Source organism: Mixophyes fleayi, chromosome 7 (assembly GCF_038048845.1).
Source record: "Mixophyes fleayi isolate aMixFle1 chromosome 7, aMixFle1.hap1, whole genome shotgun sequence".
Taxonomy (NCBI): domain Eukaryota; kingdom Metazoa; phylum Chordata; class Amphibia; order Anura; family Limnodynastidae; genus Mixophyes; species Mixophyes fleayi.
Window position 1 is genome coordinate 105304651 of NC_134408.1, and position 19354 is coordinate 105324004.

The 19354-nt window shown below is 38.1% G+C and overlaps 1 protein-coding gene across 1 annotated transcript in view; it reads right to left on the reverse strand.

The window, feature by feature from the left end:
- Positions 1-19354, reverse strand: part of PTH2R (parathyroid hormone 2 receptor) — a 288624-nt gene that overhangs the window by 204815 nt on the left and 64455 nt on the right. The window contains exons 2-3 of the mRNA XM_075178631.1: positions 9582-9684; positions 5966-6082 (exon numbers count right to left, since the gene is read on the reverse strand). Of these exons, the coding sequence (XP_075034732.1) occupies positions 5966-6082; positions 9582-9684 (220 nt within the window). The remainder of the gene's footprint in view (positions 1-5965; positions 6083-9581; positions 9685-19354) is intronic.

Below are 19354 nucleotides of genomic sequence, written 5' to 3' on the forward strand. Positions count from 1 at the left end.
CGCTGGATTTCAGCTCGCAGCTCAGGGAGCTGCGAGCTGAAATCCAGCGAGAGATTACCGTATTAACGGTATTAGTTTTTCCCCGCTCGATCCCGCGGACAATTGAATACCCCCCTTAGGGTCAAATAACACCCTGTTTTTGTTCTCTAAATAGTTAAGATATCAGTGTCAGAATTGAGCTCCCAGCACTCAATCTTTCACTCACCTATTACACAGGTTGTAGATTTGCTGAATTGGCCCCACACAGTGTTCTCACACCCATACACACCTATGATATGCCACCGCCTATTGAATAAGGGCAATAGGGTCCCAAAATACTGTTACAAAGTTGTACATACTATGTCCCTTGTTACACACAGGTTAGCAATGCACACACAAGCAATAAAAGGGTTAACACATCAAAACTCTGTTACACAAATGTACCTGCTAACTCACATTAGGCTTGTTAATCAAATTAACAATTCACACATCAGATTTCAAAGGGCTAATATGGGAAAGTAATAGTCTTCATAAAAAAATAATGGATTCATTAGAGTATCAAGGACAAAACCTATGCCATTTAGATTTTACTATACAAAGATATAGGCCATTTGGACATAACAAAAAATGAACATATAATAAATGACATACAAAAAATAAATGCAATCGAGTTATAAAAACAAAACTTACGTATCATGGTCTGTATGCCTGGAACAAGGCAGAATTAAATGAACACTTCATCAATTAGATTGGATTCCAATAAGTGACAATCTTCTCTCACTCACACACAGAGTATTTAAGCAGGTTCCACTCGGGGGCATTCAGAGGGGCATTGTATATGCTAATGTTGGGGAAGAAATGTTCCCTGGGTATCAATTATAATTATTCCTAAAATAAGCCAAAAGTTTTGAACATTCCAAACATTTTCTTGGACATATATCTTTCCTTTCAATAAACCATCATAACCTCCCGCACATCATCATCATCATCATTTATTTATATAGCGCCACTAATTCCGCAGCGCTGTACATCAGTCCCTTACCCATTGGGGCTTACAGGGGGAGAACATACAAACTCCTCACAGATAAGGCCATGGTCGGGAATTGAACTCATGACCTCAGTGCTGTAATGCAGAAGTGCTAACCACTTAGCCACCGTGTTGCCCATACATTTACATATCAAATATGATGGAATTACAACAATATCAAATATCATTCTTAAAGATAAATGACTACTGAGGTTTTTCTGTATAGTTGTTTTCAATACTTCACCAACCTTGTTTTTGCCCCTAAGTACAGAGTGGCACTATGATTTCTCAGAGTAGAAAATTTGAAGTTAATATTTTCTATATTTTGTATTTGCATAAAAGGTTCTCAGCAACCTAGCATGTGGCTTCCCTAATTTATACCTACTGGTTTACTTGTTTTTACAATACGATCTGCATATGTTAGCTGAGTTTCCCGTAAGAAGGCCTGCGCTTAACCTAATTAGTTCCCCCTTGGGCTGACTGACAAAATGTTTTGTACATTCATATTTATCAATTTAATAGTTTATTAAGGTCCTCACCCTGACAGCCACGGTGGTAATCAAAAACGATTACCACAACCCCAACAAGCAGGACACCTACAAAGAAACACCGATTACAAAAAAAACTACATCAATCAAAAGCAAAAAGAATATTTTTTGCCAACTCCTAATTAGCTTACTATTGTATTATTATTACCAGTAGCCATTGATTTTCACTCCCTCACACCCAATTTAGCACAATACATTTCCAGCAGACTGATAAGTAACTAAACTGTTAAGATTTGTGCAGTCAAATACCAGCTATTTCATTATACATTGCCTCCTTCACTCTGTCCAACCCTCTACAAGCCACTTTATGAACATACAATTGCAGTAAATATCCTACCCACATGCTATCAATTCTAAAATGACAACTGAGAACAGGAGGAAAGGCTAGGCATAGAAGTTATCGATCCAAAACTAGTGAGATCTCACATTTGACCACTCACATTTTACCTCATTTTCAGATCTGAATTTGGAGTGAGAACTGGAGCCATGACTAGGTTCCCGAAAATCTGGATCTGTTGGAGGATTTACAGAGCACTTGAGGAGACCTCCATTTAAAGGCAAAGAGGAAGTTTTGACTGTCCATCAAGTTAAGGCTCTGGGAGAAGTCTCAACTATAAAAAACAGTACTGTGCATTTGTGCATTGTGAAAGATGCCAAAGAGTGGCTGGTGTCTAGACAGGAGGTTTATGTCTAGCCAGCGAAGTTGTGTCATCCTGACAAAGTATATATTGTTTATTGTGATGGAACAATAAAAGTACATTTTAGCCTGTGTCTGGTGTCAGTAGTGGGATCACAAGGACAGGCAAAGCACAGCTGTCCACTCAACCAACCAGAAGCAATGGGGGTGAGTATTGAATACTGCTATCACACACCAAACTATTAAAACTGTCAGTTGTAGTGGAGATTGCTGTATTGCTGAGAAAGCCAATATTTTGTCTGTGAAGAGACATATATGAGCAATATTACTGTGAACTGTTCAGTACCAGTTTTGTTTGGTTTTTCAATGAAAGTAAACATTTTAAAAGTTGCTGGGCATTGTAGTGCCACACCATGTTTATTCACTGAGATGTGAGTTGGGTGTGGCCCATAGACAACCTGTGCAGAGAAGTTGCTGTGGGATACTAAAGCATCAGATGTTTTACTAATTGTCTGTGGAAAGTGCTGGATAAATGTAAAGATCTTGTTTCATGTTTGAAGGTAGCAATAGAACAGCGTAATTGCTGCAGGTACAATTTTTCTTTACTTCAGTCAAAATAGGCAAGAGAAATACTAAAATATGCCAGAAAGATAGTTTACAAACAGGTGTGTCTGAAATTGAGTCCCACCAGGAAAAATGGGAAAACCAGCATAGAGATGAAGTTGAAAAATCTCATGATGTTACCCGTGCCAGTTTATGTGACCAGGAAAGAGTATGATTGCTTAGAGAATATGTTTACAGAAAACACATGTCTTGTAAAATAAGTGTTGACTTTAAAGCAGCAGAGAGAGCAAGAAAATGTGCTTTTTCAATCCTTGAAAGAGAAGGTGAAAGAGAGGTGTTAACAGAAGAAAAAGGAAAATCACTAGATGCTCTTAAAAATTCTACAGAGAGATTTCAGCAGAGAGAGCAGGAAACTGTGGATTTTGAATCTTTTCAAGACGAGGTAAATCTGTTACAGAAATTGTGAGAAGAGAAAAAGCTGCAGAAGCTCTTAAACAGCAGCAGAGAAAGACCATAAAATTGCTGTTTCAAAACAAAAGCTTGTCATGGTTCAACAAGAGGTGCAAACATTAAGAGAGTCTGTAAAGGCAAATCAGAGAGGCTTCATCTGGCTGTAGACAGTGAAAAGCTTGAACAATTACTCCATGAGGAAAAGCTTCTTTCTTCTAGATACACTGAGAAACGTGACCAAGCGGTGGCCTTGACATCTTCTTAGTGGGGTTTGATGAACACCAAGGATCAGAGTGTCCATGTGGGCAAATCCAAAGACAATGGCCTAAAAGGGAACACAGCTGCTAATCTAGGTCCAGCTGTAAGGGTGTCTCACCGGAGATGATTCAAGTGTGGAGTGCTTTGTCACGTTAAAGCCAGGTGCACTAGACCCCAAATACCTATGAACTGTTCACTTGCCCAAGCTGGGCCTGTCTTTCGAAATTGCTGTTCCCGGAATTCCGTAGCCAGTGTACCCATTTTAAGTAAAGTGACTCTGCAGGTGAATAACAAGGTTGTCCAGGCAGCCATTGACTCTGGAAGTGATCTTACACTGGTTTCCAGCTCTATTCTGGTTGGAGTCCAAGTATCACGGTTGCTCAGAAATAAAGTGCATTGCACACATGGGGCAACCAAGAGTTTAAAGAGGACTCTTTTGATCATGGTGGGCAGGACTCCGTTGAGCGTATTGCATAGAATTTTAGAAAACAACTCAATGCCCTTGTTCATGAGGCAAATGGGCTTGTAGTTAGAACACACTGTGTGATCCTTGTTCAGTTTTGGGATTGTAATAATTTTAGATTCTGGGTGAAAGAGCCGAGCAAGCCAGGGGATCATCTTAGGAGCAAAGGTCTTATAATAGATCATTGAGCATTCATTTGCACCACGAGCCTTTGACTGGTTTTGAGACTGTTTTTTGATGTATTTTTTATTTTCTCTTCATAAATGTCTTTGTCTAATCTGAGGGAGATGGTCAAGCTAATTTTAGGATGATTACAGGACTTCAGATAATATTGTATGTCCTGCAATTGTGAATTAATTTGTCCAAATTATAGAGTTTCTCAAAGAATGTTTTAAAAGGCTTATTAAATGTTTTGGGGTCATAGGTAATGTTATCTTTTTATCTTTTGAAGTTGGTGATGGCCTGTGATGTTTTTTTGGCTCTGAGCCTGATTGCCAGGATAGTATTGAACCTATCGCCCTTTTCATAACATTTTTGATCAAGAAAAGTTTTTGACATATATTTTAATATCTGAATTATAAACTCTGTTCAGGGAGATCACACCTGATCAAAAAGGAAATTCTTCACTGGTAAGAGATATAATGAAGATTCACTCCAATTCCTGTGCACATGGTAAAAATACTTTTTCCTACAATGTTTGAAACTTTAAGGCAAAATGCTACATTAATATCAGGATCTGAGCATTTTAGTTATGGGTAAATAATTAAGCCAGTAAATGGTAATATATTTGGTTATATTAGAAAATATACAATTTGAAGCATTTCAAAGGTTTTGCCTTTTCCTCCTGTTGCCTGACAATTTTAGTATATTCATTATTATATAGTATTGTCCTCCACAAGAGAAGACAGCTAGCCTGTGGGCCAGCACTGTTAACACCTACCTACCTTCCAGCACTAGCCAGGGACACTCACTTTACAACAGAGAATGACTACTAGATATTTTCCTGGCCACATAATATTTCTTATATTACTTGATACAGGCAGGGGGAATGTAAATTTAACCCCAGACTTTATACGCCATGTTCAGTCAGGAAAATCCTCATCCCGGGGAGTTGTTTTATCAAACCACAGCCCCAAACTACATCAGGTGGGTCCAGATAGTCTTCCCAGCATAAGACAGTGATCCATTTAATTGATGCTGGCCAGTACACGAGGTGAACAGCTAGGCAGTAGTCTGGCAGGCTAGGGGTTAATTGCATATTTTATTATCTAGGTGTTATTGCATTTTTGTATCATGTTTTAATGTATTTTTAGACATCACTGTCCAGATTCAGCAAATTGACAGTATAAACACATCCCATGTTATCAAGCGGCTCTCCTTTGCAGGTTCCTTCTGCCTATTGAAAAAAATCTACTTAAGAATGACTTTGCTCAATGCTGCTCACCACAGGAGGCCTAAACTCCTGCAAATTTAGACAGCAATTGAATATATATGGGCTGCAATAACAGGTCAAACTCACATTTATTGTCAAAATTGCTTGATATTATAAGACTGTTGTGATGTTCAATGCATAAGAGAAGTTTTTTTCATTTTGTATAAATTTGGCTTATCTGTAAAATGGGAATTACAACACATGGCAGCACTGCCTAATCATTACCACCAGGAAAATAGAGGAAGCTATTTTAATGCATGAAAAGTTATTGTACAATATAGTAAAATATATATTTCAAAAGTAACCTAATTGTGGTCTTTTTGGATTGCCATCTTTTTATGGAGATCTATTCCCTCACTGCAAACATATAATTTTAAAATATAGCTTCACTTCAAACATTATTCTAGATGCACATTTCTTTTAAAGAGTTATATAAGATAATACAGGGACAGAACACTGATTTGAATGGATATAGATAGTTAATAAATTATATTGTTTAATATCTTGGATATGGGAGTTTAGATGTCAGTAGACAGTTTTTTTTTTATATGTAGCAACATGAGAAACATAGTAATGGAACATAAATTGCTGTTCGTGAAAGTAATACCTCTGTGATTAAAGTCATACACATATGGCGGACAAGTGACGGCAAGGTTTTTCCCTGGTGTTCCTCTTGGCCAGCAAACCAAACCATCCCATTCAGGAAAACAACTTCCTTCTGCTGCTATATAAAAAGAGAAATAAATGCATGTTTAAAATCAATTGTCTAGTTTATTTTATTGGAATCACTATTTATATTATGATGCACATTCAATATTTTGTTGCTGAATTACAACTCTTTTTACAAAGTACTGAAATACATTTCAGACACGATCACTGTGGTATCTGCTTATGTCAGTGGGCTGGTATTCGATAGTGCCAAAAGCTTTTCATGCTTGCTGTCAGGCAGATGACACAATGGTACTAATGGGCATATTTTCTGCTAGATAGTATAACAAGAAGTGATAAAGATAATTTACCCTCTAAAAATTGAACTGTTCATTTAAGATAATTGAAAGCAAGGTCCTATTCAAGTAAAGGAGTAATACCTGGGCCTTCAGACAAAGGAAAATTGTATTCACCTTTCCCTTCTAAGTGAGGTGAGTCTCAACCCAGTAGCTACAACAATGCTTTTTGCTTGTAGGTCGTATGGATTGGTTTCCCTAACAGAAAAAGCTGACATCTATTTCAAGTATTTGTGGGAAAACTTGATTTTTGTGGGATGTCATTTACAAACCCTATGCATCTCTGTGGCCTCCGTGAAACTTCTGTGCATGGATTTGTGCTTCACTGATATAAAGTGTTGTGTAACCTGTTAAGGATACAATAAGTGATATTTGTATCACCAATGATCCTGACAATCCTTTCCTATTCCTATTTATAAGTCAGATGCATTGCAAGCAGTTGAATCTCACTTTGGGCCTGAGTCATTAAGAAGAGCAAAGCAAAAAAAGAAAGTAACTTTGCACCTTGGCAAAACCATGGTAAATTGAAAATGTGGGGACAGATTTATAGTTGGGATAGGGCATGTTCTAGATCAACTTTAAATTTCAGTGTAAAAATAAAGCTATGAGGTTCTTGTGTGTGATATGACAAAAAAAGCCAGTATTTTCTTTATGTGCAAAATAAAAAACTAATTTGCACCCATTGCATTGTAACATGGTATGTCCAGGATGAAATGTACTCGTTTTTTTTGGCTTACTCCTTAATGACTCATTTGTGTCTACTTTCGTTTATACTTAAATGCATATTCATAATGGAATTGTGCCCATATGAAAAGGGATTAAAGACCCTTATTAAGTTTTAACTGGATTATAGGCATGTTAGATGCAAATAGTCATGTAAAAAGCTACTTGCATTACTTGCTTTGACAACTCCCTTATTGCACCTTTAAAAATTTATGTTATAGTCACTTCCTGTACCAAGAGACTTCCCCAGTCTACCCATTGTTTAATAACTTAACTATATGGTAGAAGCAGTCACAAATTACACAAGGAAGACCCTACTGTGACACATATTTAATATGTTATTTTTGGGCAAAGTTGGGCTCACCTCTTCCTCTTTCCTTGGGACTGAAAACATGGGAGCATTAATACAGGCAACTCACTAATAATAAAACCCTCCCTAAGTCAGTAGATGCTGATTTAGGAAGGCTCTTGTGCCATTAGATAGGAATAAACAATTTAGAAAATTTCCCATGGTCATGGTACCTAGGAAGAAAGAACTAGGATGGTAATGACAGACAGACAGAAAAAGGAGAGCAGACAAGAGGCAATATTTAATAGGCAATAGCAGACAGGTAAGAGAACAAGCAAGGTGGAGGCTAAGTGTACCTGGCCTTAATCTATGACACTCTCATGGGCCATCTGAATTATTATAAAGCAAAAAAGCAGTAACTGGTTTATTATTTGAAAATTAGGTATTGATTGGGAGTGTGCAGATTGGAATCCTGATTACATCTTGACCAAGCAGTCGCTAAATGTGTTAACTTTTGTTTACAAAATAAGAGTTTTTGTGTTACATGGCAACCAGTACAGTCGATCTTCTTTTGTAGGGCATGGAAATTATTCGGCCTCCAATGTATCACATTTTTCCCAGGAGATTAGGCACAGCCTCTCCCCCAAGGCTGTAAGAAGGATGAAGGTTGTATGTTTTAAATGTGCTGATTCTGTAACTTATTTAAGTGATGTGTATATGACAGCTAAGCACTGTGTTGTTTTAGAATTTGTTGACACAGGTAATCTATTGTGTTGATTCTACTGATTGCATATGTTTATTTTAAAGAACTTTCTTATCAAGAAATAACTGATATTTCTTAACTTTCTTTGTATTTAAACACTCTTAAACACTCTTTTTACTTTTTCTAACTGTATAACCACAATCATTAATATTGGATACTTGTTATCAGGCTATATAATCAATATTCTAATGTTGTCAAAGAATCCCATGCTGCGCTTTTGCATACAAATGACTAATTTAAAATTACATTACAAAACATAACATAAAAAGAGAGAGCAACAAATTGAGGCATGGGACAGAACAAACATCAATAAGGTACAAAGTTGGGTAGAGCGTCTCAATATAACTTTATGAAAACAAGTAGAAATTGATTATGTAGAACAAAGGGGGAGTAGAGAAAGGTGAAGACACATAGCATGGAGCAAATCATACCAAAGTGAACCAGTGCCCATGAGCATGATCACAGCAAACAGGACCAGAGACACTGATGGAGGTTTGAAGACCAGGGAAGCAAGGAGACCCACAGGGAGGAAGTGCAGGACATAGGTACGCTGGTGGCATGGATAGTGAAAGAAGGAGGAAACAAGGGAAGAGGGCCTTGTTTGGGACATTGCAAGCTAGAGTAGAGGGATGTTTAAGGAATTATTAAAACCTATGTTATTGCATATTAAAGTCCATTATATCTAGATTCACAAAATGTTTCCAGCACATCAGATACATACTGAGTTATGAACAGGTAAGAGTGTTGTCACTGCTTGTTAAGACACCTAATTTTGTAATGAGTTTTAAGATGCTTTAGCTGTGGGAAATACACAGCTGTCCAATGTAAACAGACTCAAACAAAGAACAGAGATGTGAGGGCTAAGAGGTCACACCATATAAAAGCTTTGGCTTGGGTATCAAAGTTGCTTGCCCCTAATTAATATTTTTGTTTCTGCTGTAAATAAACTCAAGTTATGGGAAAGAATGCTTTTGGTTCAATAAAATAATTTTTATTTGCATTTGTAAAACATATGCTGTTTGGGATTTTAAATTCATGGTAGTGTTAGATATAAAAACAAATATTTTGAACAAGAAATGTTGGTGAAAGTTGTATGTATGTGCATTTATACTAGTGTGACAATGCATGGTAATGCCTGTCTCTTTATTTTAGTTTGATTTGTTCTTCACATCTTTACAAGTGCATTACCAAAAGGTTACATAGACAGCTACAAAATCTGCCTACCCTTCACCCCCCATCTCCTGATCCACCCAGAGCGATACACAGAAGACTGCCAAGAAATAGTACAGGACATATAGTAAAGACATTCCATCAAGCGTAGATTGTCAATTAATTTATTTTGTTTCCTGCGCAATAACATTTGGTGAGTGGCTTTATTACATACATTTTTGCATATCACACTAAATAATTAACAGATACGTAATTCATTTATGAAATACTTAACCTTCTTCCTGCAGCAGGACTGTGATATTGAGTTCACATTGTACTTTTGCTTTCAGAAGAATATATATCTGTTCCTCAGCAGTAACTGTGTCACCAGAATAAGCCTAAAGAAAGTTCACAAGTGAAGAAAATGATTTTTCATTTTAATAGCTGCTCATCCAAATAATAAAAAAAAATTACATAATAAGAGCTGCAGATGTTTCTGTACAACAACAAGAAAAAATGCAATCGAACAAATAACTTTAACTCTAACATCACAGAGCATAATAACAAAACCCATCATATTATAAAGCTTAGCAATATACACACATACACAGTGTATAATAATGAACCCTATTGCAGAGCCTTGAAATGTATATTGATCTAAGTACTTACAAAATATATCTAAATATACTATAAATCCTAATAGTATGTCCCATCACAATACAGAACACGATAATATACCCCAGCGTATAGCAGAGCATCACGATACACCCAACTAAGTTACATTGTCTGGTTATATAACACATATTACAGAACTTGAAAATATACCACACTAGATCACATTCAATAAAATGAAAATATGAAAATTCAAAACACCTTTTTAAGATAAACCCTAAATTCCAAGGTGACAATCAAAAAGTGACTAGCGCAATAATAAAATAAAAAGCATGTTCTTTCTGCTCTTAAAGAGAAGAAATTGGAAAAGGACACACAAAAAATAGAAAGAGAAATAAAAATACTGGCACAAAGATCAGGAAACTGCAAGAATAAAAATAACTGCAACAAAAAAGATTACCGTAGATTATAAATATAGGCACTATAGTATGAACCAGATCAACATATACAAATGGCGTACATAAGAAAAGTCACATCAAAAATTAGAAAAAAATTATACTTATTTACCATACATGAAAATAGACACAGGAAAGCATGTGATCAAATGAAAACAGTACGCTGTATCAATGCACCAAGTTCAAAGACACCAAACACTTGATAGATTTAATGTAGTAATATATAAATCTAACATATAATTCTATATTTATATTAAAATATACAAAAAACAATTATAAGTCCCATTAAATGAAATCACTTGTTTTTATTAAAAAATAGCCATTAATCTGCAAAAATTACTGGTTTATATGTGGCACCTAGCATTAGGACTAACGCAATGTCACTGTATACAAACATATCACAAACAATTCAGTAGATTAGAAAAACCCAGGGATTGTGCTCCGAACTTTGAATCACCATGCTAAAACCTTAATTATTTTCATTTCAGTCTCTCAGTTGTAAATTTTCTGGTGTTCTTAGGATCATTGTCCTTTTGCCTGATCCAATTTTGACCAAGGTGCAGATGCTGGAGAGATGGCCTCATATTTTACTGTAGAATACTTTGCTATACAATGGATTTCCTGGTGGACCAAATAATTGCAATGTGCTGAGTTTCTTTGACTGTAAAAGAATCCCAAATCAAATATGTTTTGGAAAGGCTTACTCATGGCTACCTTTCTATGAAAGCCATTCTTATTCATTAGTAGAGTCATGAACATTAACATTTGAGGTGTTAACAGAGGATTGTAGATCCATAGATGTAGCTTTTGAATATTTGCCCACTCTCATAGCATCACATTGCTTTTTACTGAATTTGCTGGGACAATAACCTCCTCCTGGGAAAATTGGCAGCTGCCTTTAATGTTATCCATTATTTCATAGTCTTAATCCATGAGAACCAGGACTGCTTATCAACACAAGTATTTATTTTGACCAGCAATGTTATGTAGAGAAGCATGATAAAAAAAAAACCTTTTCACATGCAGCGCACTGTGTATTTTATACAATAAATAATAAAACAAATGCAGCATGCTCCTTCACCAAATGACCTCTGACACAATATCCTCTGCAGCTCTCTCCTACACGGGACACTCCCTCAGCCTCACTCCCAGACCTGGAAACAAATAAATTGGTGGAGTAGGCATTCTACTTTCTCCAAGCTGCACCACCTTTCAAAGTCATACCCTCTGAACCTTTCCTCTTATTCTCTTCCTTTGAAGTCCACACTATCCATCTATTTTATCCTCTCCACCTTCGTGTTGCTGTCATTTATTGCCTGTATGTCACCTGTATGTCCAGTTTCGCAATTCCTTGACAACTTTGCGGCCTGGCTCACTTATTTCCTATGCTTTGACCTGCCTGCTGTCATACTAGGAAATTTCAACATTCCTAATGATGATCCCACTGTCTCTTCTGCCACTAAACTTCTTTAACGTACTTCCTCCTTTGGTCTCCCCCAGTGTACCTCATCTCCCACCCACTCCTTTGACATTGTCTTCTCCCGCTACTGCTCCATCTCTAGTTTTTCCAATTTAGCCTTCCCACTCTCTGACCACAACCTCCTTTCCTTCACCCTCATGCCCTCCACCCTGCACCCAAGTCCCCAATTACACAACAAAACCTAAGTACGCTTTACCCAATTCACTTCTCATTTTCACTACAACAACTATTTTCTCCAATGACTGCATTGTTCTGTCCTAATCAGGCTGCCTCTTTCTATAACAAAACACTCACTTCAGTCCTTGACAATGCATCTCCAGCTACGACATATAGTCTCCGGTAATCCAAATCATAACCATGGCACACCAAACATACCCGCTACCTGCAAAAGTGCTCCTGTACTACAGAGCTCCACTGGAGGAAATATCAGTCCTATCATCATCATCATCAACATTTATTTATATAGCTCCAGCAAATTCCGTAGCACTTTACAATTGGGAACAAACATTAATAAAACAATACTGGGTAATACATACAGACTCCCATCCCGACTATCTCCACTATAAATTCATCCTTTCATCCTACAGCACTGCCCTTTCAATTGCCAAACAAACATTCTTCAAATCTCTACTATCCACCCAGTCTTCTAACCCATGTCTACTCTTTGCCATCTTCAACTCACTTCTCTGCCCACCTGCACCTCCTCCCCCTTCCTTCCTCACAGCCAATGATTTTGTCACCTATTTCAAAGACAAAATCAACATCATTCGACAAGATATTTCCTCATGCCAAATTCCACTCACTAAACCCACCTTTACCTACACTCCCCAATCCATCCTTAATTAATTCTCTCCAGTAACTGAAGACGAAGTCTCTGCACTCCTTTCTTCATCACACCCTACAACCTGTCCCCTTGACCCTATTCTCTCTCAACTTCTCTGCTCCCTCTCCTCCACTGAATGTCCACTTTTATCCTACCTCTTCAACTTGTCTCTCTCCTCTGGCACATTTCCATCCTCCTTTAAACATGCACTCATCTTACTAATTCTAAAGAAACCATCTCTCGATTCAGACTCTCTCTCTCCAATACTGCCCTATTTCTCACCTCCCCTTTGCCTCCAAACTACTTGAGCGATTAGTATCCAAATGACTGAATCACTTTCTCTCCTCTCATTCTATTCGCAAATCTCTGCAGTCAGGCTTCCACTCCCAAAATTCCACTAAAACTGCTCTCATAAAAGTGATTAATGATCTACTTACTGCAAAGTCTAAAGGCATTTCTCCGTACTCATTCTCCTGGAACTCTCTGCTGCTTTTGACACAGTTGATCACCCTCTTCTCTAACACACATTTCACTCCATTGGCATTCATGACAGTTCTTTCCTGGTTCACTTCAAACCTATCGAACCGCTCCTATAGTGTTTCTACATCTGTCACATCCTCCCCTCCACCCCCACTATCTGTTGGAGTCACCACAAGGCACTGACATTGGCCCTTTACTTTTTTGATTATACTCCTTCACTCAAGGTACTAATTAACATATTCGGCCTCCATTACCACCTCTACGCTTATGACACCCAAATCTATATATCTTCCCCTCTCCTTTCTCCCCTTCTGTACTATCTCATGTAACCAACTGTCTTTCTGCTATCTCCACATGGATGTCCCAATGCTACCTAAAGCTCAACATGTCCAACATTCGTCTTACAAATCTACAATAATAATAATAATTATAATAATATTATTAATAATAATATGAATAATTAATCTTCAGACGTAAGCCGAATGCAACATGCATTTAAAAAAAACAAGCGTAACTTGTACGAATGTATGCCTATATAGAAATACATGAGCATTTGAATAATACGCTCGGATACGGTAGTAAGCCACTTATATAATGTTAAAACAAGCACAAGTGTCATCACATTTTTATTTGCTCTTCTATTTTATTTTTGGAGCAATTGCACATTTTTGCACTACATTCGTCTTTACTCCTAATTCACATCTGAATGCACATGCATGCACTGACCTTATTACTCCTAAACACCCATGTTTCATGACACATCCATCATGTTAACCCGTTCAATGCATTACCTCATCAACCTGCACTATTCAATTATAACAATAACACCTTTATAATACCCTGTTCACACTGCCTCAAAAACCCGGATTATTTCTGGGGCAAGCCTGAGTGTGAATAGAGTTCCCTGCATATACTTGGGTCGGATGACCCAGGAATTCAACCAGGATCTTTTGAAGGGTTATTCCCGGGGTTTGACCCGGGTAAATGCCAGTCTGAACGGTGAGACCTGGGTTTTTCAACCCAAGTCTCACCAAAATCTATTAAAAGTAAAAAGCAAAAACAAAAAAATCAACATTACAAGAGGATCCATTCAAAGCTAACAACTAATATCAATTGGTCTTCCCAGTTGTACTTGGCATTTGCTGACTCCAACTGATCAGGAAGATTGGATATTCTCCATTGCCAAGATTGCATCTTGTGAATACTGGGCCTGATTCATTAAGGAAAGTAAAGCAAAAAAATTAGTAACTTTGCAGCTAGGCAAAATCATGTTGCATTGAAGGGAGAGGTAAATTTAAAATGTGGGGACAAATTTATATTTGGGATAGGGTATTTCCTAGATTAACTCTAAATTTCAGTGGAAAAATAAAACTGTCAATTATTTGTGTGCTACATGAAAAAAACAGCCAATATTTAACTTATATGTAAAATAATAAACTAATTTGCATTGCAACATGGTTTGTCCCAGAGAACATTTACTCCTTTTTAGACTGTAAACCCCAATGGGGCAGGGACTGATGTGAGAGAGTTCTCTGTACAACGCTGAGGAATTAGTGGCGCTATATAAATAAATAATGATGATCTTGCATTCAAGATTTATTGTTCGCAGAGATTACACAGTGTTAATGTACTGTTCCTGATTAGACTGACACTAAGGGGTAAATCTTCAGAGATACTGGCAGTCTGTAGTGCTTCACACAGAATAATTAAGGTACAGATTTAACAGGAGCACATCACACATATAGTCTGGGGGAAATGTGACACTACTAAACTGACTTGTAATGACAGCAGAGAAGTCCTTGTGCGTGATCCGCAATGGCAGGAATTCGATGAAGCTTTGACACATTATCAGGTCTTGTAATTGCATTACATCATCAAGCACATGTGCAGTCCAGCATTTAGAAAGTCTCTGTACAAATCCAGGAGCTTAATCTGCCCTCCTGGGAATCTGGGAGGTCCACCAATATTCTTCCGGACATGCCAGTATAGTAGGAAAGTATGTATTATTTACAATTATAGCTAAAATTATTAAAGCTGCAAATTACACTAAGGTCATAGTAACAAATTAGCAATTAGCTTTTTATCTGTGGAATGAAAATGTTACAAATAATCCTCAGTAAGAAAACCATAGAATGCTTAAATAAGCACACTGAAAATATATTCTTAAAAATACAGTCATATAATGAGTTATGTACTATACAGATTGCTAATGTAGTTAGCAGATTCTGCAATGTATTTATGTTAGACATACTAAGAAGTCACAATCACTGGTACTAATATTTATAATCCAGCAATATAAAAATAATACACACATCTCTTAGTGTTATTCTAATTTGTTTGATATGACCTAACTGTAGTAAAATTTACATTTAGTGAATTAACATTATGCACAATGTTTAATTTGCACACCTCACCAATGTCTGTCAGTTACTTAGCAACCAAACATTTTGAGTATGGCATCTTTACATAGTGACAGAATATTACACATTCAGAAAAAAAATCATTTTCTTGAAACACAGCTGGACAGCTAAGTAGAAGGATTCCCAGCTCACAGCCAAGTTGCTTAGTACTATGTTGTAGCCACGCATTTGTCATTCTGAACGTCAGCATTTATTGCTTTCCTTGTCTTTTTTGCAGAATTTTTCTTATAACCCATTTACATTTAAGCTCTAGTAGGCAGGTACATCAATCCTAATGATTGTGGTTTTCTAATGCATATGCTACTTTTGTATTGTTTGTTTCTTAAAATTTTATAAGGTGCTGCATACAGTGAGTGCTGCCATATTAATTAAGCGGCTGACATAAAGCAGGACAGAAAAACGCTTATCACTAGTACACATAGGCAGTACTATGGTTAGAGAGGTGGAACAGGGAAAGCAGGAGATGGGCAAGCAGAGCCAAGTACAGTAAGGGTGTTTTTCATACCTTACATACTACGTAGAGATGGAAGCAGCCACAGATAGGTCAATCAGGATGCATATCTGTTGCAGCTTACTCACCCCTGGTGCAACATCCATGCTGAGGATGATGATCATAAGTATGGAACTTGGGAGTATGTGAAAATATTTAATTAAAACACAAACATGTAAACCCTTTGCCTCCCTTTACACAAAGACTGTTAATGTTTCCTCGAAAATGCTCATACCACCAGCATTTTCCCATGCTGTAATGTCAGAACATGGAAAATTACCACTGTATGAAATAGAACTGCTAGGCCGTTTCTGTCTCATTAGCAGCACAGTTCTTATAGGAACAAGTCCTCAGCGTTTTATCAGAGGTTTTTTATTTTTAACTTGTGGATTGACAACCGGAACACAGCCAGATGCCAGCATGCTTTTGCATCCAAGAGTATGCTAGTGCTTGTAGTACTACAGTCACTAGCATATCCAACAACTTTAAGGTTGCAGGGAACTATGGGACTAGTAGTGCACCATATCAAAATGCTTTTATCTACATTTTACTCACTTTATTACCCAACACCTCAGTACCCCCAGGGAATTCAGTCCCATGCGGAATTGCTGGTTGCCACTGTGGAAATTGTATATCATGCTGCAAGTTTCATTTCTATAATGCATCTGTGCTTGATTTTCATAGTCTAATGCTGATATCTGGATTTTCATCTGCCTGATTTAGCCGATAACAGCTAGTCTAACAGCACTTAGTGCTTGCAGTAAATTTCATAGGTGGGAGGGGTTATGCAATTTTTTTTAAATTATTTATTTAGATAAAAAATACCACAATTCAGATATGAGCCACACTTGATGTTGATGATTGCCATCTCAACAGCATGACAGAATTAAATCTTATGATATGCTTTACATGTACAGGGCTGCCAAGAGGAATTCAGGGCCCTGATACAACAACTTCATGGGGCCCCCTTGTACTTGAGGATGGCAAAAAATTTTGCACTGTCGCAAAGGTAGAGGTGTTCATACGATTGGGGCCGTGGCTATGTACCATTGGAGCATGACTAGTAGGTGAAAAGAGCTAGGCCACCCTCCTACAGAAAAAAACCCTGCATTGTTGTGCACACCATTAGCACAAGAGTGCAGTGCTTGCTCGCCATAGCGTGACATATGTCTCAGCACTCCTGACTTTCAGGACATCTAGCACCAGAGTGTAGTATATAACATTGGGCAGAACAGTCACCAAAAATTGGGATTGTCCCACTAGAATCACAACATTTCACAGACTCTCTTGCTCTCTCCTACCTGTTCTTGTCACTTTCACCACCTGTGGCTGCTGATTTCTTTAGTTACAGCTTGTCTGAATCCTGGAATGTTGGGGGCTCTATTTAGAAAAAAAATGGGTACATTTAGAAAATTCAGACCAGCCCCAGTGTTAAATCAATAGCACCCACGAGTAATAATTAGGCCTTCCTCCAGCCCCAACATTAAAATAATAGTATTTACATTTCATAAATATACCTATTTCCCGCAACCATCACTGCCATTAAATATTCATAGTCACATTTAATAAATTGACCTTATTCTCCCCAAACTCTCCCCCACATTCAATAGCCCCCAAACCACCACATCTTAAATTAATAGTTCCCACTATTAAATTGCCACACCATCACCCCACAAACAAAATAGCACCCATTAATTAGACACCACCTACCTCCCACACACTACATTGCCACAAGCTTCCTGTGCCATCACACACACTACATTGTCACAATCCCCCCTGTGCCATCACAAACACATTACTGTGCCCCTTCATCACAACCACGCAGTGCCCCCTTATGATCACACTGCGACCTTCATTCTGCTTTTCCCCCCTTCACCTGGCCCCCCTTCATCACTCTGTTCCATGCTGACACTCCTTCATCACTCTGTGCCATGCTGCCCCCCCTTTATCAATATGTTCCATTCTGCCCCCCTCCCCTTCATCACACTGTACCATGGTGCCCTCCCTCTCCTTCATCACTGTGCCATGATGCTTCCTCCTCTCCTTCATCGCTGTGCCATGCTGCTACCCCTCTCCTTCATCACTGTGCCATGCTGCTCCCCCCTCTCCTTCATCACTGTGTCATGCTGCTCCCCGCTCTCCTTCATCACTGAGCCATGCTGCTCCCCCCTACTCCTTCATCAATGTGCCATGCTGCACCCCCCCTCTCCTTCATCACTGTGCCATGCTGCTCCACGCTCTCCTTCATCACTGAGCCATGCTGCCCCCCCTCTCCTTCATCACTGTGCCATGCTGCTCCCCACTTTCCTCCATCACTGTGCCATGCTGCCCCCACACCTCTCCTTCATCACTCTGTCCCTTTCTGTTTTTCTCCCTTTGCCTCCGTTCCTTTACTTACCTTTGTATTGGCTTCTTTCATCTCTTTTCTTTTCTTCTCTTATGTCTTCTGTCTCGGCCATCTCTGCGCCGCTCCTCACTGAGTGTTGGGCATGACATGATGATGTCACGTCCCACATTCAGTACGAATGGAGCAGAGAGGAAGGAAGAGGGACCGTGATCACATGAGACGAGTATTTGGGAGGTTTTTTTGTGTTTTTTTTAAATACCTGCTCCCCCCACCAATGAAGGGGGCAAAGCCACCCCCCCCCCGCACACAAAAAATAATAAAATAAAATAAATAAAAATATGAAACAAGTTAAAAAATAAAAGGTCAGCAGTGAGGGCCCGGGCCTGGCATCCTGGCAGGTCCGGGTAATTAGTACCCTCCACTCCCCTACCCCCTTTCGGCGGCCCTGTACGTGTATAGTATTCGAACATAATCATTTTACACAGTATGCAGGGTTATTTTTTAAGACACAATTTGTACCTCTGCTTTTGGCGTAAATTGTTGCAACTCTTCATCAGCCCCATTATGCTAACAGAATATAAATGTTTTCCTGGTTGTCCAGTTCTCAAACCATGTAACTTTTGTCTTCAAGCATTCTTAATCTAATATAAATCTAATATAAAAGTTGAACCTACACCTGAGTGCAATCTCCTTTAGTGATGTTAAATACTTCATTTGATTAAAATGGATACTGTTACTGGGTCTATTAATAATATATTTTATAATAAAATTAATTGCCAGGATTAATATATTTTGTCTCCTTGTAGGATTTTGGGTCTATTTATTAATATTGGGTGACAGGAATTACTCTCGATTGCTACTTACAGTATTGCAGCGATAGAAAATTCTCTTTAGCACAAATTAAGAAAATGTCGCCGGAGTAGTTGAGCAATGCCCAGCTCCTAGTGATACTTGCTGGCAG